The 23,495-nt window shown below is 38.9% G+C and overlaps 1 protein-coding gene across 18 annotated transcripts in view; it reads right to left on the reverse strand.

Annotated features, from left to right (window-relative positions):
• The window catches only part of CUL4B (cullin 4B), a 44,017-nt gene that overhangs the window by 20,046 nt on the left and 476 nt on the right, over positions 1 to 23,495 (reverse strand). For 3 of the 18 annotated variants that reach the window (XM_070606075.1, XM_070606071.1, XM_070606072.1), the window contains exons 1-5: positions 13,012 to 13,110; positions 11,824 to 12,348; positions 9,584 to 9,699; positions 938 to 1,041; positions 360 to 429 (exon numbers count right to left, since the gene is read on the reverse strand). In XM_070606075.1, the coding sequence (XP_070462176.1) occupies positions 360 to 429; positions 938 to 1,041; positions 9,584 to 9,699; positions 11,824 to 12,031 (498 nt within the window). In that variant the 5' untranslated portion in view covers positions 12,032 to 12,348; positions 13,012 to 13,110. Of the gene's footprint in view, positions 1 to 359; positions 430 to 937; positions 1,042 to 9,583; positions 9,700 to 11,519; positions 11,715 to 11,823; positions 12,841 to 13,011; positions 13,339 to 16,521; positions 16,834 to 23,495 lie in introns of those variants that run through there. The other 15 variants (XM_070606076.1, XM_070606074.1, XM_070606070.1 and 12 more) reach the window with 11 other exon arrangements.

Here is a 23,495-nt window from a genome sequence, read left to right on the forward strand (position 1 = left end):
CTGAGTAAGCTAAACTATAGGACCACCAGGCACCTTCACAGGTAATCAAATAGTGGGCATATTCACCAAGACTGACAGACTAAATGAAACTTTTTTAATGAGATAAAACTTTCTGGTTAAGTGTGACAAAAATTAAAATGATTCTAAGGTGTAAGTCATTCTAAAATGCTGGTTTACCTATATAACTTGTAGTTTTAAAACAGAAAACTCAACCAAAATTAGTTTCCAATTCAGAACAAGAGCAGATATTGAGGCAGTCCACCTACTGCAAAGCTTTTAAAACTAATAGTCCTATATTTAAAGAAATTTATTTTTTAACTACAATAGTTAGCTGAAATGTAATACTTTTTCCAGCTTACCATTTGTCTGCAATGGTTTTGCCAGCATCTATCGATCTTCTTTAGAAAAAGAACACTATCCAATGAATCCGTGAGATATATGTTAAGGAAATTTTAAAGTGCTTAGTACAAGCAATACATGCGATGTTAAGAGCATGTTTGTCTTAAATACGGAATACTCTACATAATAAATGAAACCAAATAGCACTTAATTATAGAACAAAATGCTACTTAAACTGTTCAAAAATTTTAGATCCCACTAAAAAATACCTTTAAATACAAGTCTTAGACATAATTGAGCATTGTGTTTCCAGTTTATGATTTCCCTTAGAAGATTATCTTTCCTCAAATGGAAATCTGTTAGGACAAAAAGAGTAAAGACGTAAGGGCATCTTATTTACACTAATACTACAATGTAGATTTGGACCCTAATTAAAGCAGGAAAGTCAAAAATTTGTTGCTTCTTTCTCTAGAAGCAAAATGAACAAAAATAACAAATCTACAAAACACAGGTATTCCATTTCAAGCTGGGTTAAATAGTGAGGGATGAGGAGGGAGGTGGAGATGAAAACACAAGACTTTTTGTTTTAAAAGGATATTCTCTGAACTGATGAATTTGTGCTTTGATGTGATCTTCACAAATCTGTCTCAGCTGTTTGTACAAGTTTGCAGAAATCTTGTAAGAACAGAGATTTTCTACAGCCTGCAAGATTAAACACATACTTAAGGAGAGAAGGAGGGGATTTCTCAATTATTTACATCAAATTCATATTATTTTACTATTTCTACCATGTCAGCTTATTAAGAAGTTATTCATCCATTTAAAACACAAGGTAAAACAAGAAAATATCAATATAGTTAGTAAACTTTTTCATAACCAATGTACTGTACCAAAAAAGTTAACATATTTATTATGACTGCACAGGTTAAGGATGGAGGGGTTCAAGCCAAGTTCTCCCCTGTGAAGACATCCAATTTAAAACAACTGCTACATATAAATGCTATCTTGCTCTTAAAAATGTTAACTGTTTTGGGGCTGGCCCCGTGGCCGAGTGGTTAAGTTTGCGCGCTCCGCTGCAGGCGGCCCAGTGTTTTGTTGGTTCGAATCCTGGGCGCGGACGCAGCACTGCTCGTCAAACCACGCTCAGGCGGCGTCCCACATGCCACAACTAGAAGGACCCACAACAAAGAATATACAACTATGTACCAGGGGGCTTTGGGGAGAAAAAGGAAAAAAATAAAATCTTTAAAAAAAAAAGTTAACTGTTTTCATAAGCAGAGTTCCATTTTGAGTTTAAAAAATAATTTCACCAACTGTTTATCAGATGGGTTGGGCAGTCCACCCACTACTGAATTAAAATTTATTTATACTTTCTTTGCTTTTCCTGAACAGAAGAGTGCAGAAATTATTGCTAAAGTATTATAATGAGTATGATATAATTAAACACGAAGATTTTTCTCCAACATTTGTTTAAGAATATTTAAATAAATACAGGCATTTTAAAACTTGTACAACTGAATAAACACTAATTACAAAAGAACTGACTGTATTTTTACTTCCTTCTAATAGCTGAATTGGTCTTCTTTTATACTCAGATCCCAAAAGGACAAACTTCAGATTTCAGTGAGTTTCTTGTTATGCATATCAAAAGACTTTCAAATTTAAAACAACAGGCATGGTAAAACTCTTAGGATGAACTCTGATATAATCTACAATTCCAACTAGTAATGACTTAAATATAACATCAGGATTCCTTTTTCACCACAACAGAAGGCAAAAATTCCATTAAAATTGATTCTAAGGGAGCATCCAAGTTTTGCTGGTTGGAGTGGAATTTTATAAATATGTAGTTGAAAGTCATATTCCCAGTATGCAAGTCTACTAAATAAATCAGCAAATGAAAAGAAAGCTTAAAGACCACTGGAGGTTAAGGTACCACACCTCACCAGGAAACAGCAGGCCAATTAAATCCAGCAGCTAAGGAGAAATAAGAAGGCTGAGTCCCCTGCTGGTTACTTTCCATGAGTTAGGCCACAAATGCCTACAGGGTGTATTTAGACTTATTCATGTGCCTCTCTGTTTACATTGGTCCTCTATGGGCTCTCTCTCTTCCCCCTTCAGTAGTCTTCTCACTGTATCTCCAGGTTCCTTTTGAGTGACTCATTTTCTCAGCATTTCTCATTTCCTGCTTAGATTCTGCTTTTGTACTTCATTTTCTCCACATTTCCACTTCCAGTATTTCTTCCATCCCCTTCTGCTGTGTTCCTTTCTCCCATAGAATAGTTTTCAATGCACCTACTTATCTTCTCATACAAGATACCATATTCCCTTCCTACTCAGCTACATCCCACTTCTTCCAATAAGCTGTCCTTAATTGCCTCAGCTACCAGTGACTCACCTGGCACTATCACCAATCATACCACACTGACTTGTCACTGAGCCAATACTATATCTTTTTACGTGTATATCCTGTCCCCCAACTCTCCTTAATGACAGAAAGAGACTACGTGCCCATGTATCAATAGGTTCTTCAAAACTTTTTGGGCTTTGGGGGCTGGCCCCGTGGCCGAGTGGTTAAGTTCACGCGTTCCGCTGCAGGCAGCCCAGTGTTTCGTTGGTTCGAATCCTGGGCGCGGACACGGCACTGCTCATCAGACCACGCTGAGGCAGCGTCCCACATGCCACAACTAGAAGAACCCACAACGATGAATATACAACTACGTACCGGGGGGCTTTGGGGAGAAAAAGGAAATAATAAAATCTTTTAAAAAAAAAAAAACTTTTTGGGCTTTGAACAAGGTGAATATAGTAAATATTCAAAAAAACAATGTACCTACAACTAGAAAAATGTCCTGCACAAAGAAGGGGCTTATAGTGTTAGGAAAAAACTGATGAGAAAACATAATTACAATACAGTGTGCTAGGTGCTATGATTGGGATAAGCAAAGAGGTGAGCAAGATAAAGAGGCAGAGTCCCAAAGACCCAGAGGGAAATGCATAAAGAGCTAGTGGGAATAGTGAGAAACAGAGAATTCAGCTGGGCTTTATACGCACACAGCCTCACCTGTGTTTAGCTGAAGGGTGGTTTAAGATGTCAAAGGCAAGAAAAGTAGGAAAGACAGGAGCATCTAAGCTGAGTTTTGAAGGTCAAGCTGGAAGACAACACTCTGCTTCTCTAATTTAGCCTTGACTGCTTCTTAATATATAGACCAGATCTAGTAATTTCCCTTTCTTGACAAATTTCAAGTTCTTCATGTACTGTTACAGAGAAATCCCATATGTCTAAAAAAATACAAAGGACTGAATGGTGTGGTGTGGTGCATGGTCTACTATCATTTATGTAAAAAAGAAAAAATGAATGAAAACACAGATTTTTTTTTTTACATAGATAAAACATCTCTGGAAAGATACCCCCAAAACTAAGAATGTTTGTGGAGAGGGGAACTAGCTGCGGGGAGAGGATGGGGGTTGGAGGATGAGGTGGAAGTGAAACTTTTCACTACACGCTCTGTAATACTTTCTGGGCTTTGACCCACATGACTATATTAAATATTCAAAACACTTAAATACTTGCCTCACTCAATAAAATCCTTTCTATCTCCCCCACCACCACACTTTCAGCATGGCATTCAAGGCTCAGTCTTAACCATTTTAGTTTCATGTCTGTCTATAATCTTCCACACACCCTGTGATCTAAACACTCTGCTTTCCTCACTTTTGAGCAAGGTTTGTTTGGAGCAGTCATATGTGCCTAAAACAGTGGCTTCCAAAAATGTTTGACAAGCCACAGTAAGAAACAGATTTTATGTCACAATCTATTGCACATAAAATAAATTTATGTAACAAAGAAAATCTTCTTGAAACTACATTTACCATTACTACATGTGATGTACTCTATTTCCTATTTAATTTCTTTAAAAAAATGCTGGTCATAAACTAATTTCACGAACCTACTAGAATATAAACACCTTAGGGGCAAGGACTAAGTGATCTCTACATGCCCATGGTGTCTGCCCAGCTTTGCGTAGAGTAAGCAGTCATCGATTCAACAAGATTGAGTGTTTACTAAGCACTCTCTGTATCCTGTTAGGTCCTAGGATACAAACATGAATAAGAAAGTGTTAAATCACTACTTAGGAGCTTGAGAGAAGCTCTATTTTATTCCAGATCTTTGAAAGGCACTTTTAGAAATATATTATTTTACATTTCACTAAACATTTTGGAAATCCCTGAAAGTCTGATCTAGTATAATTATTACTAAAATAACCTCATTTCACAGGCAACTATTTGCATTAAACAGATTCTAGATAGTTTTACAAGTCTCTTAAATAAAACTACCTTTTTACTTAAGCTCCCAATGATTACTGGTAAATATGCTTCCTTAAATCCTTTTTTAAAAGTAGTTAGATATCAAAAAAGAAAATTCTAGCAAGATTTTAACCTTTATTCCTCCAAATCCCGGCCCCTCCCCTACCCAAATACATACATGTCACATCAAAAACGTGTTTGTCTGGAAAAAAAAAAAAAACCACACTCCAAAAAAATATAAATATGTAGAAAATGAAATGCAAAACTACAGTTTGTGAAATTTGATGCTTCGGGGAATATAGGATTTAAGCAGCAGCAAAGGCGCACAAGATTTGCATTTGGGACGAGGGAAGGAGTGCAAATAAGGGTGAAAAAACTAGAATAAAAAATGAAGATGACTAAAATAAAGATAAAAGATACAAAGAGTGCAAAAAATAAAGGACTAAAACATGGTAAGGGAGGAAATCTAAAAATGTTTTTGATCTAACAACAGACACTAAGAAAGATATTAAATTCCTATTAGGGTGCTGAACTCTGGTCATTGACCTAACAGGTTCGGTCTTATTTTTTCCAACCATATGTTTCAAAGAAAGAAAGGAAAGACCACACCACAAAACTTTTCAACAACTGATACAGCAACAAAATCTAAATTATCTCTATTTTATATCTAGTAAAAATGGCTAAAAGAAGATACTCAAAATATATCAAAAACTAAGAATTTGCAAAAAGGAAGCCAGACAATGAAGGCTAAATTTTCCTCTTTACATCTAGTAAAAAGGGCTTAAATAAAACTGAAATTACCAAGTACTAAGAATTTGTAGTTGCATTTTTTTAAAATAGCAGGATAGTATTAATTCAGTAAAAAGAGGAGCAATACATAACGTGACAGACTAAGCTTAAAAACATCAAGAGTAACAACAGTTAAACAAACTTACAGAAAATACAAGAGCTAGTCATCCTTGCTAAGAATCTGCTTGCCTACAAACCATTGACTGCTTAAGCAACCAGATTTTATAACAGATAATAACCTATACTGAGATGAATGCACTATTTGCTTCCAGTCTTGTGGTCATCTACTCAATAAACGAATCATTAATAGAAAGGTTCATTATTTAAGATATATTTCACAAAAAGCTAACCAAACGAGAGTTTCTGTTTTTATTTTGAGGAAGATTAGCCCTGAGCTAACATCTGCTGCCAATTCTCCTCTTTTTGCTGAGGAAGACTGGCCCTGAGCTAACATCCATGCCCATCTTCCTCTACTTTATATGTGGGATGCCTGCCACAGCATGGCTTGCCACGCAGTGCCATGTCTGCACCTGAGATCCAAACCGGTGAACCCCGGGCCGCCGAAGCAGAACGTGCGCACTTAACTGCTGCACCACCGGGCCGGCCCTAAGTTTCTGTTATTAATGATAGATAAAATTACTTTCATCAGAATTGAAGTATGGACTAGGCTTGCCTTCAAAGATAATAGCTAGACATTTATATTAAGAATAAATGTTACACTTTCATATATAAACAAACAGCCAGCTCCAAAAAAGTTAACTGATTTAAAAACACTACACAGCTACTCATACAAAGGCTGAGAACATGAGGAAAATAATCCCATTATTTAAAATATTACTTAGTAAAAAAGTGACATGCCAAAACCAAAATTCCAACTATTAAGATACCACATGTAAAAACAAGGCACATTCTTGAGAAGTGCAGAGGGACACTGTTCCTAGAGAGTTCCTCTCTTTTTCTAGTATTTTTTCAATTTGGCTAATGGTGTCTACCAACACATATGTGCAATGTAATCTATTTATCAGCCAGCTGTTCTGGCCCAGTGTGGATTTAGAATCGAAAAACTAAATGTGGCGTTAGAGTTGTATACCAAAATGCAATCTTAAAACAAAGGTATCTTTTTTTAAAGACTCAAATATTTATTATCATCATCATCATGGATAACATCAATATACAGGAGGCACTGTAGTAAGTAGTTGTTTGCAGCATTTTATTTATAACTAAACAACCCTGCCATATAGGTATTGTCAGTCTCCCCATTTTGCAAATGAGGAAACCAAAGCTTGGAGAACTGACTCACCCAAAGTTATCATGAATGGCAGATCTCTAATCTAAGGAGGCTGATCAACTCAAAGTCAGTGCATTTAACCATACTCCTATCTGTTGTCAATCAGAAACAAGCAAACAACAAAAAAAACCAAAACAAAACAACATTAACCACTGCCTCACTCTTACAGGATTTCGAGGTTGTCAAAGAAAGATAATTTTTAAACTCAGGTACAATTCTAATTTAAAATCACCTTTAAAAGACAACATCTGCTTATTGCCAATGCACTCAAGAGCATGTTCTTTCCGAGAAATTAAAAACTTAGGAGGCAGTACACGCAATCCACACTAGGGACTTCCATGGGTAAGCTTTAAAGCAAAATGGTTTTGTACGCACAGAAAAAACTTCTGCATAGATACATGCCAAATTTATAAGTGTTTACTTCAGGGACAGAGGGTGAGATGGGGTAATGAGAAATTTGGAGAACTTTTGTTTGGTATGTTTGGTATACTACATACTTTATTATTGTTTCAATTTTAGGAGAGTAATTTTAAATTACATTTCAACCAGTCAAAATCAAAGAAGCACCTGAAATCCAAATGGTATGAAAAAATGTTACTCCCTTTATCCTTTTATCCTCTTTTTTGAACTTGAACATCTCAATCTTTCTGAGAACAATCGAAAGGAGCATTTGTAAAATTAAGGTCCAAAATAACAAAGCAGCTAGAAACAAATGCTTCCGAATTTATTAGAGCAGAAGTAGTAAAGTACTATGAAAAATACAAATAGTGAAAAGTTATAACATTGATTTTAGGCTGAAGAAGTGCACCTGAACAACAGCGGATAATAATTCTGAAGCATAGAAAAGGAAAAACACAAAAAATGTAAGCTATGAGCTCTTGAAACATAAAGGAATTTAACAGAATCAAATTATCAGGAAAAATATTTTGAACCAAAAGCTATGGAAAAATATTTAAAGTAAAATAAATAGGGTTCATTAACAACTACAATCAATGTTATAAATATGAAATAAAGACGTTACTGAAATTAAAGATGCCGAACACCAGCATATCCAAATAAACACCATATATGTGCGTGAACGAAAAAAATTACCTTCTTTGATGACAAAGAGTTTTTTCCTAAAGTAAAAGTATTTCAAAAGTGCTTCAAACACTGCACTACAGAGGTATTTGAACTGCTGTGGTGTATTAGTGAGGCAGCAGTAAGTGAAAGTGCGCTGGACTAGAAACTTGGGCACCTCAGTTCCAGTCCCCTGCTCTGCCAATGTATGACTCTGAGCATGTATTTAACTTCCCTGAGACTCAGTTTCCTTATCAATAGAGAGGGGATAATAACTACACTACCCTATCTACTTCACAAAGGGTCTCTAAATTCTTAAATGAGATATTAAACAATGAACCTGCTTTGCAGGCTGTTCCATGTATGAACAAAAGATACTGGACCACATGATCTTTTTTAAGGCCTTTCCAACTCTAATTCCATAATTCCACTTCTATTATTGTACAACTTAGGAGCCACGTATGTAATATACCAACATAGGCAAATGAGGTGGGCTTATCCGTAAGTAATACCTTAGCAGTACTACTACCACCTACACTTAGATAGCATTATCATGCTTATACTATTACATAGCATTATTACTACATGTTGGGCATCATTCTGTTTGGCATGCACTGAATCATTTAACCTTCACAGCAACAGAAATTGGTGATCTCAATTGACATACTACGAGTGAAAAGGCCACACTGTGGCTTATGAAGAAGTTTGACTAGTGATAATATGATCTTATATTTCTGAATCATAGTGCTTGAGGGGTTTTTCACAAACATCTTATTCGATTCTTATAAGCAACCTCTTGAGGTAAATAGGGCAGGTACTCTTTCCCCTATTTTACAGAGGAGAAAACTGAAGCTGGGAGAAGTTTAGCTCCTTGACCAAGATCACAAGGATAACAGCAGCCCAAACTAGGTCCCAAACCTGTCTTCTGACTCCTAATCCAGGGTCTGTCCATCACCATACTACCTCCATAACTAAAATGAATAGATGAAAACTACAAATTCGGATCAACTGACCCAACGGAATTTCTTAAAAGGTATTCATCAATACAAAAACTCAAGCTTTTGGACTCTGAAGTATTTTTTTAATACAAAACTGCTGATGCTATAATGCAAAGTAACTTCTTGAACTGGTTGTGTCAAAAACACAGGTAGGGCAAAATATCTTGGTAGTAAGAAATCTAAATCAGTAATTGCCTTTAACAGTATATTTAAATTAAACACTTCAGTACAGACCTGTTCGTTCAGCAAAAGAAACAAACCTGAACATCAGACCATCACTGGAATACAACCTGCTGCTCATATTTTGGCTAAGGTGTGTCTAGTAGCTCAGGAGATTAGACAAACAAAGAGAAAGAAAAAGAAATGACCAAAGGCCACTAATAGAAAAGAGGCGGAATAAAGTGTATGGAAATATCTGTATTTCTTGAGGCCTTTCTTACAGGTGAGTAACATCACTTAGCAAGAAGCATCACAATAAAATGACATGTCACCAAAAATCACCTTTGAGATCCAGGCTATAGGATTCCATTACAGGTAAATCCTCTATTATACCAAGGTACTCCTAAGTATAAATCCTAATGAGAAGGGTCCCAGATAAGCCCAATTTATACCAATATGACTGTACCCATAGTTTATGTCAGAATACGTAGTCTGATTATAAAACAGTGCATAAATTAATCGAGAAACTATAATTAGGAGGGAACCAAAAGTCCACATAAGGACCCATTTCAGGAAGTAAAATTCATATACATTCCACTTCAATTTATGCTAATGAAAGCTGGTTGTTCACATTAATACAGACCTGATACAGTTCTTCTAAATTGTACTTAATCGAAGTGCTATTCTGGATAGCTTCCACCGCTTCTTTCAGCTTCTGCCATGTTTCATCTGTGTAGTTTTCTGGTAATTTAGGCTTATCTAGATGATATATAAAAGGTTGACATCAGAATAATATGTACAATATAGTAATAGAAGGATCCATAAAATACAATAACACTATGACTGCTTTTTAGGAGTAATTGTGATCTTCATAATTATTACACCTAAATATTCATGTAACCACTGTATTTAGTTTAGTATAAAGAATAAAATTTCAAATGCCAGCATACTGTTCAAGTCATTTTGACTCACCTATTAAAACTGAAGGTGAGGATTTTATCTCCTATTGACTGTATTGCTTCAAAAAACAAAAATTCAAGAATGACAGATAAAAAATAACAATCCTGATCCTATTCAATCATGTGTAAAACCTAAGTCAGTCAACACGAATTCTGTACATGAGATTTAAAACACTGAGTGCCTATTATGCACAAGGTACTTTATAAACATCTGAATCTTCCTAATAATGCCCTGAGGAAGGTATTATTATCCCTATTCTGCAACTGAGGAAACTGAGGCTGGAAGATTCACTTAGTAAGGCTTGCCCAAGGTCACCACAGCTAGCCAATGGCAAAACTGGGATTCTAATCTAGGTCTGTTTGACCCCTCACATTTATGCAGCATCTACAGAAATTGAGAGAAACATCTTAATTCAGGTTTTAACTTAAACTGCATTTCTGAGCAGAGTAAAATGTTAAGAAATTAAAACATCAAAATGACTCCAGAACCTATGTAGCATTTTTTATAATGAAAAGGAAAAGGAATCTTAATCCAGGATTTAATTTAAACTTCACTGACCAGCAATGAGCTTTTTTTTAATGAAAACACCCAAATATCTTAATAAGGTGTTTTTATTTTAGGAGGGAGAGAAAAAACCCAAACAAAAATCTCTGAAACCAGTATGCAAATACAATTAGGATCACAGCTCATCTCTTTAAAAATCCTTGGCTATTAAATCAACATATTTTAAATGAAACAGTGAACACATTAGTCAATTACAATTCATATTTACTTCAGAAAGGTCTACTATTAAATCAGAAACATTACAACACTCTTGAGAGCTTGGGGATGAGAGAGGAGTGACACAAAAAAATGGTTAAAAATAAACAACACTATAATCCTCTGCTTGAGACAAAATAGAGCATATTCTTGATTTCCACACTAATGTTGAAAACACAAGCATGGAGAATCTAATTTTCTCAATACTAACACTTAGCCGCAAGGCACTTATCTGGTAAATATTACTTTAGTTCATTCATTTACTTCTCCACTTAATATACAATTTAGCATCTAATACCTGTCAGTTAAGGGTGTTGAAAAAGTAAGTCAGAAAAACAGAAACACAGTCAACAGATAAAAAGTAAATCAGCTCAACTACATTTTTTAAAATTGCTGATTTTATATTTGCATCAATGCATTTATAACACTCTCCATCACATCGCAAACACAAAATGAAGAAGTTTTCCTAAAAGCTGCAGGTCAGTGCTTTAAAACCTATTTTAGTGATAAAAAAATAGATGTAGTAATTGATCCTATCTTTAGACTAGTGGTACACAGTTACTACTTCTGTGTTAACACATTATTTTTCACTTCCAAAGCCCACCTTTGGAAAGAAATGCAGAGATCATAAATATTTTTCTCCAAGTACTGCTAACACAATGAGTTTCAAGAATATAGCATTCAACATCATAAATCTAACTGTAAATCTTATTTGAGCATGAACATATCACCATTGCTACCTGCATTTCTAGGGACTGGAGAATGTGGCCTACTGAAGCATAAAAATAAAATTCCCAGCAATGCCAAGGCTCACTATGCACCTGAAATACATAAACCTCTTTAAAATACAAATTTCTCACCTGTAAAATCCGGATCAAACATACCGATTGTCAGTGTTATAAGGAATAACAGATTAGATACGATAGGCTGAGACAGACCTCAAAATACTGCACAGAAACACCCAGTGTATACTTCAGCACAAGGATACTAACCATCCCCGGAAAATGAACCCTCCACCCAAAAAAGGACCTCCCTCCGCCTCACTGATTATGCATAAAACATTAGGCCACCTCTACACTGTTTAATATATTAACATAAATAGAGCACGTGACCGCTCAAGTGTCAAATCCTTAGTAAGTGATTATGGATTTTGGCCTTGGTTACCTTTAAAGTTCTTGATCACTAACTTCTTAGCAGAGCCAGGCTTGCTGTTAGCAAAGCTAGAGGCGGTGGTAGATTTGGCTAGGCCGTTTGCGTGATGCACCGAAGCCACAGAAGAGATTAATATACTCTTATTTTTAAGTTGCTGCTGGTGAGATGTTGCAGCAGTTGGTGAAGAGGAGGAGGAGGAGGAGGAGGATTCCTCAGCCATCTTCGCATCAAACCCTACAAAGTCCACGCCGTCGTCAAAACGCAGCTTCTTCTGTGCCGGTACGTGGCTGGAAGCAGCCACTGAAACCCCCAGGCAGAAGGACGAGGTTGAAGGGGATGCCGAATCCCTGGGTTGTAAAGGAGGAGAGGAAGAGGCGGAATCAAAGTCTTCTCTCTCGTTACTACTGTTACTGCTGCTACTGCTGTTTAACTTTCTCTTCTTTGCAGAGGTGGGCGGAGTGGTGCTGGTATTACCATCAGTGGCAGATCTGACCTCCTGAGCAGCAGCAGCAGCTGAGGGATTGGGGGAAGAAAAACCTGTTGGAAACATGAAAATAGCGGGGTCAACAGGCAGAGGAGCATCAAAAACCTACGTTTATATGCCTGCGTGCGTGTAGGAGAGAAGGTGGCAATGCTAGAGGGGGAAGGGAAGAAAGAAGAGAGGAGAAACACAGAGGACGAGAAGGAAAGTGAAGGGGGGGCTACACCGGGGGAATGGGAGGGTTTGGGAAGGCGGATAGGCTGACACCAGGAGTGAGCAGAACGAGGGGGGAGAGCGAATGAGGAGGCAGACAGGTAAACGGCCGTGCCGTCCCCCTCCCCTGCTTTTCGGTCTCTCTCCCCGCTTTCTGCAGGAGCGACTCAGTGAGTCTGTGAGGCGGCAGCTCCTCCTCCTTTTCTCCCCCTCTCAGGGAGGGGAGACGCCGTGCTTGGGGGGAGGGGGAAGGGGGAGAGAGCCGGGGCTTGTTATTGTCAATAGCACAAGAGGCTAAAGATGGCGCCACTTCCGGTCACGCGGCGGCGAGGGAGGGGCGGCGTCTGTCCCCGGGGGTGGGGGGTGGAGAGAAGCACTGCGGGCGCCCGGGGGGGCGGGGGCGCCGGCTCGCGGGGAGGCGGCGGGAAAGGGGCGGCTAAGGCACCCGAGACGCTGGCGCTCCTTCCTTCGCGCTCGCGCTCCCTCCCCCTCCCTCACCCGCTCACCTTCCCGGGCTGCACTCTCCTCACCCGGCCCACCGGTAACTCCCACCCCCTCCTTAACGGTCCCGCGGGAAGCTTCGCGCCGCAACGCCCTTACCGGAAGTGACTGGGCAGACACTTTTCATAGCGCCCAGATCCCGAAGCCCCCAGGTCCGCAGGACTTGAAAGGGGGGGTGGGGGAGGGAGAAAAGGGGAGGGGGAGAGGTGGAAAGGGAGGAGGGGCGGGCCTTCGGGCACCTTCGGAGCTCCTGATTGGCGATTTCTGGACGCGGGGCGGGCGAGGAGGGGGTGGCGGGAGAAGGAGCGGGAAGGAGCCTGAAGGGGAGGGAAAGTGGTGACGGTGAGGGGCGGGGTGAGCTAGCTGGGAAAAAAGAGGAGGAGGGAGAGAGGAAGGGAGGGAGTAAAAAGTAAGGGAACGGAGAATGGAAACTTTGAAAGAGATAAAGGAATGAGGAGGGGTTGCAAGACGAGGGGAGTAACCCGAAATGGACGAAAATATAATCATGCCATTATGCCCCCTGCTAGGGAGGAATGTCATGTTAAGATAGGAAAAGAAAAAGAGCTTAGATGGAAAGAAAAGGAGTTCTGATTGAGTTGCGCTATAAGTTGTTTCTCTTTTATGTCAAGGACATCACTGACCCAATACTGAATGGGGCCTGAATTTTGATACCTTTCTCAGTAATATAGCTACAAATTCTTTTCCCTTCCTACCAGGAGCATTTTCTAAGATAGCTGGCCGCAGTTAAGCGTGCATTTTAAGGCCAAGAAACGGGAAGGTAACTAACACGCCCCCCCCCCCCCCAATTCCCAGGACCAACCCCAAGCCCGACCTCATCTGTCATTAACCTAGTAATTTACAGACTAGACAAAGCCACGTCTTTTACCAAACCTCAGTTTATACACTTCGTCCCAAAGAAGACATTTTAGGAGAACAATACTGGCAGAAGTCAATGTTTTCTACCAATGTATTCCATGAGCCCAAATTTTAAAATGGATTACTCATAAGAACAAATCTCTACATTTGATTAAATTAGCAACAACAAACCTTGTAAATTCCTTGTTGGGAGTTTTTATTTAACCCGAAGCCTTTTTTTGGAGGGAGGATGAGAGTACACAATGTCAAATAAAACTAAATTTGCCAACCTGTTGATCATTCTAACTGCAGAAACATTCAACGAGCAGGTACTGAAAGATTTTGTATGCCAGACACTTTACCAGGTCCCTGCCATGGAGAAGCCAGTGGGGGAAGATAGTTTCAAAACTAATTTCCATAACAGTACTATAACAAATGTACAGAGTGCTATGGGAACAGGTGAAACAAGAAATCTGGGGTAATTTTGGAATAGTCAGAAAGAGTTTCACAGAGGAACTGATGTTTATGCTGGGTCTCAAAGTGGGAGTTGCCAAAAATTTTGACAAGAGGGGAGAGGGTGAAAGGCATTCTGGGCAGTGGAAACAGGGGCAAAGCAAGGAGTTGTGAAAGGGCCTGGCCTGTTTATGGAAATATGGAAAGTGCAGTGAGGCTGGAAAGTAGGATGTCTGGTTGGAAGTAAGGAAGATGAGCCTCAAGACTGCCTGGCACACAAAGCCAAAAATTTTGGAGTCTACCCTGTGGGCTAGGGTAGGCAGCATGGAGATAAGCCAGCAAGCTGGGCTTTTAAAAGCAGGGGCAAGACAGGGTTGTGGTTGGAGTAAAAACAGTTTGTATTGTAAAGCTTGAGATAGACAAATCAGAACCCTAAGAATAAATCAATATTCTAACTTTGTTTACCCAGACCCACTGTTTTGGTTTTTTTTTTTGTTGTCTTGAAAAGTCCTTGATTAAAATGCAGATCCTCTTAGAAAAGGCACCACCTTGGGCTATTATCAGCTTTGTCCTGTTTGATGACAACAGGCAGAGAGCAAAGCTCTAATGGAACTTAGGCCCCAGGGCCGCAGAGAAAGGAGATAGAGGCCTGAAAGGGGGAAGATAAACTCCTATCTGTTTTGAATATACCATATCGCTCTTGCCGCCTAAAATGAGACTGTAAACTCAAGGCCAGGGAAGGTGTCCTAACATGAAGCTCTCCTTTATTGCACTTCACATTGCACATAACGCTGAACAATTGTGTAAACGCAGAGTAAATACTTATTGAATGGAATATTTCATTGAATGAGAATAAAATAATGCCGTGCCTTTATAAGGGAGGATTAGCTGGCTAATTTTCAGGATTTAATGAACAAAGTTGTTCTAATTCATATAGTTATATTCCTTAGAAGGGTGTATGGATGGACCAGCTGAGGACTTTTCAAGACAAAAAAAAGTGAGCCTTGTTCTAATTCATGTAATTATATTCCTTAGAAGGGTATATGGAGTGCTAGCTATTTTAAAAATTATAAATATTAGTACAACTGAAAGGGAATGGACATGAAGATAAAAAGAAAACTGCTTTTGCCATACAAAGATAAACTTTTATACTAACATAAAGGATAGCTGAGTCTTGTTAATATTCAACTACATTCTAGTAATAATAGCTCCCAATCTGACATGGTTATCTAAGCCCTTCAGTCTTCCCAGGTAAATGTTAGTTCTAAAAGCACAGATTCTTGGCTCTTGAGCCCTAGCTCACTTTAAATGACCCAGGAGTCTAACCTACTATTTAAGTTTTCCATGAATATCCTTAAGTGAGTTTTGTGGAAAAAATATTTTTTCTTTTTTTTTCTTAGTGATTAGTAACAAGCTTCCTTTTGACATTTTACAACCTCACTTTATTTTGTACCAGGTCAATCCTCACATATTCAGCACATCTTAATATGTAATATTAAGCATATTCAGCAATACCCTTAATACAGATATAAAATTTTAATAATTAATTTAAATTATTTTTTAAATTTAACATTTATATTTTGTGGCACAAACCAATTTAGATATTACTATCTGATGTATGAGGACCAGAACTTTGTGTCTCCTTGGACCCTTGGATCAATTTTTTTTTCTTTTTTTTTGAGGATCAATTTAAAAAGAAGAAAAACCTCCCATGTTGCTTTGTAAAACATCTTTTACATCAAGAATCAACTAATTGGGGCTAGCTAAAACATAAGCATATGTTTTATACACCCAAACGTTTGCCAACCAATGTTAAACACATTCTCAACATTAAAATGCATTTTTCAAGATTTAACTCACTGAAACCACAATAATCAAGGCGTGAGCATAAATTACGGCCATTATCAGACTAAACCAGATCGGGCACTTAACACATATTACATATATAGAATCTTTCATCTTGTGAGTTCAACTCATACCTTAGAAACATTAATTAAACTTTACACTGCTGCCAGATGAGGTATAGTTATTACTGGCCTTCTTTTAATCAAGTAAATAAGTAAATCTGTAGCTATTTATAAAGGTATATATATATATACAGAAAGGAAGAAATACAGAAAGGAAAGAAAGAAGGAAGAAAGACAGAGGACTAGTTTTTCTAATGTCCATTCTCCCATTTCTGTAGGCATCTCTCTAAAAAGTATAACCTGTTTCGCTTTCATCACGAGGACTCCCCGGGGTGCTTGGGTTTGGGTCTTCTCCGGACATCTCAGAGCAGGGGCTTGTTGGTGGACTCTTGGAAGCCTTGTTATTCATGTGTGGGAATTTCCTTAAAAATAGGAGATACTGCTTGCTCAGGGGAATACCCAAGACGATTCTGCAGCAAGTACTATTTAAGAATGTGTCCAGAAAAGACCACTGCTGGGTAAACGGTGGTCCATGTTCTCTATCCACTCTTCTCCAGGACCATCTCTGAAGCAGGGCAACACTGAGAGCGCAAAGCCAGCAGTGGTGAGATTGTAACCATTGTATCATAATAAGGGCTTTGTGATGCAAGCAACAGCAAGGCCCTGCTCTGGGGGACTGAGAAGGCCAAAGCTTAAGCAAACATGATCCCACTACACTATGTAAAGTCACCCTTTGCCCATCCTGGAGTTGCTTTATAGAGCAAAAGGAACTTAATAACAAATGCCGAACCTACAGTACTCAGTAAAATGTAAATAACACAGGTCTCATATTTTTAACAAAATCCTTTATCTTCTATGTAATGTTATCTCATCAACTGAAGACTTACTGACAGGTACATTAACCATTTGAGGACTTAACCCCTTAGCTCAGAGATTTTATCTACTGTCATACCAGTGAACCATCTGGAAAGTAGATTTAAGGCCTTAACAGTTAGGGCCAGGCCATTTTCCCTGGGGGTTTGGGAATGGGGGACCAGATCAGCCACAGGTTACTTCTTCCTTTGGTGCTGCCCAGCACCTGCTTATTGTGGAGTTGCTGGGCCTATTTTTAACCTTCTGTTCACTTTATCCATGACTCTCGCACTCCCTCCACCCCCACCCTGCTTTAAGGTTTGATCTTCCTATGGCATTCAGCTTTTCTTTTGCTCAAGAACAGGGCCAACGGAGGTTTAAATCAGCAGTCCCCAACTCTGACTGTACAACAGACTGTACAGCAGAATTGCCTGGGGAGTTTTCTTAAAAACCCCTTTGCCCTGGTCTGAACCTCATCTAACTGAATTAGAACTCTGGGAGTAGGGCCTCAACTGTCAGCATTTTCAAGAAGCTCTCCAGGTGATTCTCCGCACCTCCGGGGTAGGGACCACAGCTGTAGGTGAAGTACATACCTTTGTGATTTGAATGGGGTTCATAAGCCTTTGTATTCCCTTTAATGCCCGAAATTTCACAATTATTTATTAATTCTCTTTGATAAAATAGCCTCCTTCTCTAGGAATCCTGTTTTCAAAAGCAAATCGTCCAGAGAGACTTAGTTCCTGACCCTTTAAGGTAAACGCTTCTTGGGAACAAAGGATAATACAAAAGTCCTAAATGCCTGGAGGTAAACAGAACTAGGAATAGGCATTGCAATGTAAGGGGAGAAAGTACATTTTGCTGACCTCACAACATTGCCTGGGGCCAATCCTGCTTTGTGATGACTAAGTATTTAAGATCTAGTCAAGTTTGACAGCTTATCCTTACTGCCGACATCATGTTAAAAAGAATTTTAAATATTTTTTATAAGAAAAACAGAGAGCAGACGTTGGGAATGTAAGTTTGGAGCTATCCATTAATGCCCAACTTCTGAATTATCACTCATCATATGGATGTTTCTATTGCCAAGCGCTCTGTTTTTCCTTGATTCTATTAGATGTCCTTTATTCCCACCAATAGCATTATTTCTCTTGCCAATTCATTTGGTCATTCAACAAAAATGTATTGAGCAACTACCCTGGGCAAGGCACGGTGCTAGATGTCATAAGGGAATACAGAACTAATACAAAATTCCATGTGCAGTTGATTTTACAGTTTTTCAAAGGACTTTCACACGCAATCTTATTTTATCCTCTTAACCACACTGTGAGAAGTCAACTGCCATCCCCATTTTACAGATGAGAAACAGGCTCAGGGAAGGCCTGGAACACCACCAAAGTCGTAAAGCACACAGACTTAAACCAAACTTAAAGTTTTTCTCTAACTCCAAATATAGTATTTCCCACGGTTTACAGTTTAGTAAGGAGACATGCTATAAAATTGTCTCAAGTAATAGAAAAGTTAGGAAAAGAAGTTCAGAGCCCCACTCACCAGGAGAAAAAAATGAATAATAAAATAACTCCTTTATTGAGATGAGCCAAATCACGGTGCCCAAAAGGAGACCAAGCTTGGATTCAGTTCAAGCCATCATCAAGCAGGCAGGACACAGGAGCAAGCAATGCACATTCAAGTGGCAGTTTACTTCTAGAGAATTAGTCCATTCCCTGGCTGGACCTTCAGTCAGGCTGATCTTCACCGGAAGTAGAAATCAGCTCCTTCTAGCCAAATCCAGGCAAATACTGAACAAACCTTGCCTGAGAACCCTTCTGATCCAGTCACTGAGTGTACAAAGACAACCCTTGCCCTGACACAGTTCTCAACTGGCCTAGTGGGTGAGGCAGACCATTACAGGACGGAGCCATAAAGGCTGCTATAGGAACACAGAGGAGAGACACCTGAACAGCCAGCCGAGGAAGGCAGGGTGCGGTGGAGAAAGGATCGGGGTGGGGAATTAAGAATAGCTTCCAGAGAAAGTAATTCCACTTAAATCCCTGAGGGTAAGTGGGAATTGAAGGCAAGGGGTGTGGGAGTGAGCAGGGGGCACAAAATCCTGAAGGTGAGAGAGAATAAGGCATATTCGGGAAATTGCAAGGAGGCTAGTTCTCAGGGAATAGTTTCAGTCCTAAACAGAAACTCTGGAGTGCTAAAGAGGGAAATCAAGGCAGCATCCCAGTCTCAAATCTGGTGCAGCAATTCCTAGGCCCCTTAGCACCAGCCCTTACTACTATACCCTACTTGGCTGTTGGAGCTGGGGCTACTGATAATTCTTGCTTTGAGCCACACTGGTTCAGGAGTTGGACTTACAGGTTGGGCTCATCCTTAGATAGAGGAGCTCTGAATCACAGAAGGCTGGGGGTTTGGGTGGGCGGGGGAGGAGGCATGGGAAACAAGATGATAAGACAATACTGGACAATGCTACAGGAATTCAGATGAACTAAAGCAGGGTTTGGGAAATGACAACCAGTGGACCAAACCTAGCCAGCTGCCTGTTTTTATAAAGAAAGTTTTATTGGAACACTGCCATACTCATTCATCTACATATTTTCTGTGGCTGCTTTTGTGCTAAAACAACAGAGTTCAGTAGTTGCTACAGACCATATGGACCACAGAGCCTAAAATATTTCCTATCTAGTCCTCTACAGGAAAAAAATTGCTAATCCTTGCCCTTGAATATACTAAGTGCTAAAAGTAGGGATATGAAAATATTAACCGATGGCACAAAGGAGGAAGTGATTTAAAACATGCTAAGATTAATAAACAATGTATACTCGAAATTACAAATGCTACAAACCATTATAATCCCAGTAAAATTACTTAAAAAAAGACATGCTAAGGATTTTCTGTTCCTAGTCCTCATCACCTTTGATACAGACTTCAAAGAATGGCAAGAGACTATTCTTCAATAAAGTGGCTAAATAATTTGTGGCATATTCATGCAACAAAATACTACACAGCATTGAAAAATGAATTACTGCTTACATGCATAAATCACAGAAATAAAGTTACATAAAAAAAGCAAATCAGAGGAGAATATATACAATTTGCTAACCTTTTTGTAAAGCTCAAAAATAAGGAAAACTCAGGCAGTCCCATTGGCATAGTGGTTGAGTTTATGCACTCTGCTGTGGTGGCCCAGGGTTTGCAGGTTCAGATCCCGGGTGTGAACCTACGCACTGCTCATCAAGCCATGCTGTGGCAGCATCCCACATACAAAATAGAGGAAGACTGGCACGGAGGTTAGCTCAGGGACAATCTTCCTCAAGCAAAAAGAAGAAGATTGGCAACAGATGTCATCTCAGGGCCAATCTTCCTCACCAAAAAAAAAAAAAAGAAAGAAAGAAAAAAGGAAAACTTATGGATATATAATGTGGTAAAACCATTAAAATATAGAAGAGAAATAATAAATACAAAATCCTGGATAGGGGATTGCTCTTGGGGAAGCAAGGGGGGAGAATTTAGGTAGATTCAAAAGCATGTTCTAGTTCTTAAGCTGATGATGGGTTCATGGATGTTTGTTTTATTCTAATGCTCCATAAGCTGTCACACATATTCTTTCATATGTATTAAAATTATGTAATAAAAAGTTTCCAACCTGGTAGAAAAATAAACTTTCCATGGTCCACAAGATGGGGACTTAAAGTTGTTGTAATCTGTATTATTAATTATTACAAATCTGAACTTAATTTACAGTATCAGGATGGTGAGATCTGCAGACCTACAGGTTACCTGAAAAAGGGAACAGTGTGTACAAAGACATGGACGTATGAGAAAAATCATGGCCCTTTTAAGCGAATGCAAATATTACTATGCTGGTCACTGACACGCAGCAGGCCAGTGGTGGGTACAGCGGGAGATGAAGACAGAGAGGCAGGCAGGTTTCAGGTCATGCCGACCACTGTATGCCATGCTCCAGAGTTTGCATTCGATCCGGCAGGTCATGGGTCACCACTGAAGGGTTTCAAGCAGGGAAGGGAGTAATATGATCAGCCGTACATCTAGAAATGTCCAGGTCTCAACAACTTTTGACTACAGAATCAGGTGACATCACCCCTTACTCCCTGCTGCCCAAACAAAACCCACTCCTCAAGGGTAACTTCAGTTAACAATTTGCTAATTAAAGATCTTTTTCTATACATTTAGCAACACAGAGTTTTTGCTTTAAAAAAAAGGAATCATACTATATGAATTGTTCTGTAACTTTAATTTTTTTGCATAATATTATATCATGGACATCTTTCCTTGTCAGTATACATAAATCTACCTCACCATTTTGAAGGGCAGCATAATATACTTTATATGGATGTACTACATATTCATGTCACTTTTTTAAAAGTTCTATTTATCACACGTTATTATTGTTTCTTTTTCCCTTTCCTTACTTTTGCTGGACTGACTGAATTTCCTTTTTTTCAACTATTAGTGGTTGGGAAACTCTACATACTATTTACATTCTATTAATGGTTATCTTTTAATTTTGTTTACTCATACAAATAACAGACAAACATTCTTGTAAAAAAAAACAAACGGTAGTGAAGAATATAGGATAAAAATTGGAAGTGTCCCTTTCACTGTTAAGTTTTGTGTGTATCCTTCCTCAACATTTACGTACATATGCATTTGTTTATATACAAACAGGAAGCTTTGGTATTTTTTTAATGGTATCATTACTGTACATATAGCTCTACAATTTGCTTTTTAAACTTATATACGTTGGAGATCTTCCTATGACAGTACATATTCTTTCTTAAGGGCTACAAACACACACCACACTTTATTTAAACGCCCCTATTTTTTTGGATATTTGGTTATTTCCAGTTTTTTGTTACTACAGACATGCAGCAGTGAACATCCTGTAACATAAATCTTTGTGAATGTGTAAAAGTATTTATGAGGGTATATCTGAAGAAGTAGAATTGGGTCAAGGAGAAGGTATATTTAAAATTTTGATAGATTGCCATATTTCTCTTCAGAAATATTGTGCATACACTCCCACTTTCAGAATGACTGCTAAGGGGCTGGCCCCGTGGCTAAGTGGTTAAGTTCGCGTGCTCCGCTGCAGGCGGCCCAGTGTTTTGTTGGTTTGAATCCTGGGCACGGACATGGTATCACGCATGAAGTCATGCTGAGGCGGCAGCCCACGTGCCACAACTAGAAGGACCCACAACTAAGAATATACAATTATGTACCGGGAGGGGGTGGCTTTGGGGAGAAAAAGGAAAAAAATAAAAAATCTTTCAAAAAAAAAAAAAAGAATGACTGCTAAATGCTCACACCATGAGCAACACTAAATTGTTTCTTTGTTTTTTGAGGAAGATTAGCTCTGAGCTAACATCTGCTGCCAATCCTCCTCTTTTTGCTGAGGAAGACTGGCCCTGAGCTAACATCCGTGCCCATCTTCCTCTACTTTATATGTGGGACGCCTGCCACAGCATGGCTAAGCCATGCTTAGGTCTGCACCCAGGATCTGAACTGGTGAACCCTGGGCCACTGAAGCAAAGCCTGCAAACTTAACTGCTGCACCACCGGGTTGGCCCCCAGCAACGCTAAATATTACCAAACTTTAAAGTTTTTGCCAAAATATTACATGAATTCATTCTCACTGTAAAACAACCATAACAAAGCAAAAGCAGAAGTCCCATCTTTACTACCATCCTCTAACACCAATCCTCTCTCCAGAAATTTATTTCCATTTTGCTATTAATTTTTTATTAATGGTTTCATTAGGCTTGATCTTTTTAGGAATAATTTCTTCATAATTTACTCAAGCATCCTATACACATTCTTCACAATCATTTGGACTTAAATCTAAGTTTGACAAGTTCATTTACTCTCCGTTGTCTTCTGAGTTGGCCCCAGCATCACTCCCATCCCCCAACCCAGATCACTGTGCCCTCATCTATCACTTGGGGACTATGTTAGAAAACAGAGAATTCCCTTTTACCGCAGACCTTTCCCATATCTGTACACTGTTATGGATTCACTGACTCTGGTTTCTCAACCAATTTTATCCTATTTCTTTCATATCTTCAAGAAAATCCTCAAAATTTTGGCCTGCGAATCATACCCTTCCCTGTTATCCCTTGTGGTTATGGCTCTGTTTTTTATTTTTCTTCTGATTAAAGCTAATTTGGGGAGAAAAACACATTTGTTCAGACTAACAATTTAAACTGGAAGTATGACATGCTCTTTTAAGTTTCCTTTTAAATTACGATGGCTTGCGCCCCCGCTAGCTTAAATGTCGAGAAATAGACTCCCCTTAAAGTTTCCTCCAGCTTTTTCGGAGGGTTTGCCAAAGTACGATCTCACATGTGAGCTGGACCAGGTCCCTATCTTCTGTTTTGGCCTCTTCATCACCTACAGTGTTA

This window comes from Equus przewalskii, chromosome X (genome assembly GCF_037783145.1).
Source record: "Equus przewalskii isolate Varuska chromosome X, EquPr2, whole genome shotgun sequence".
Lineage (NCBI taxonomy): Eukaryota > Metazoa > Chordata > Mammalia > Perissodactyla > Equidae > Equus > Equus przewalskii.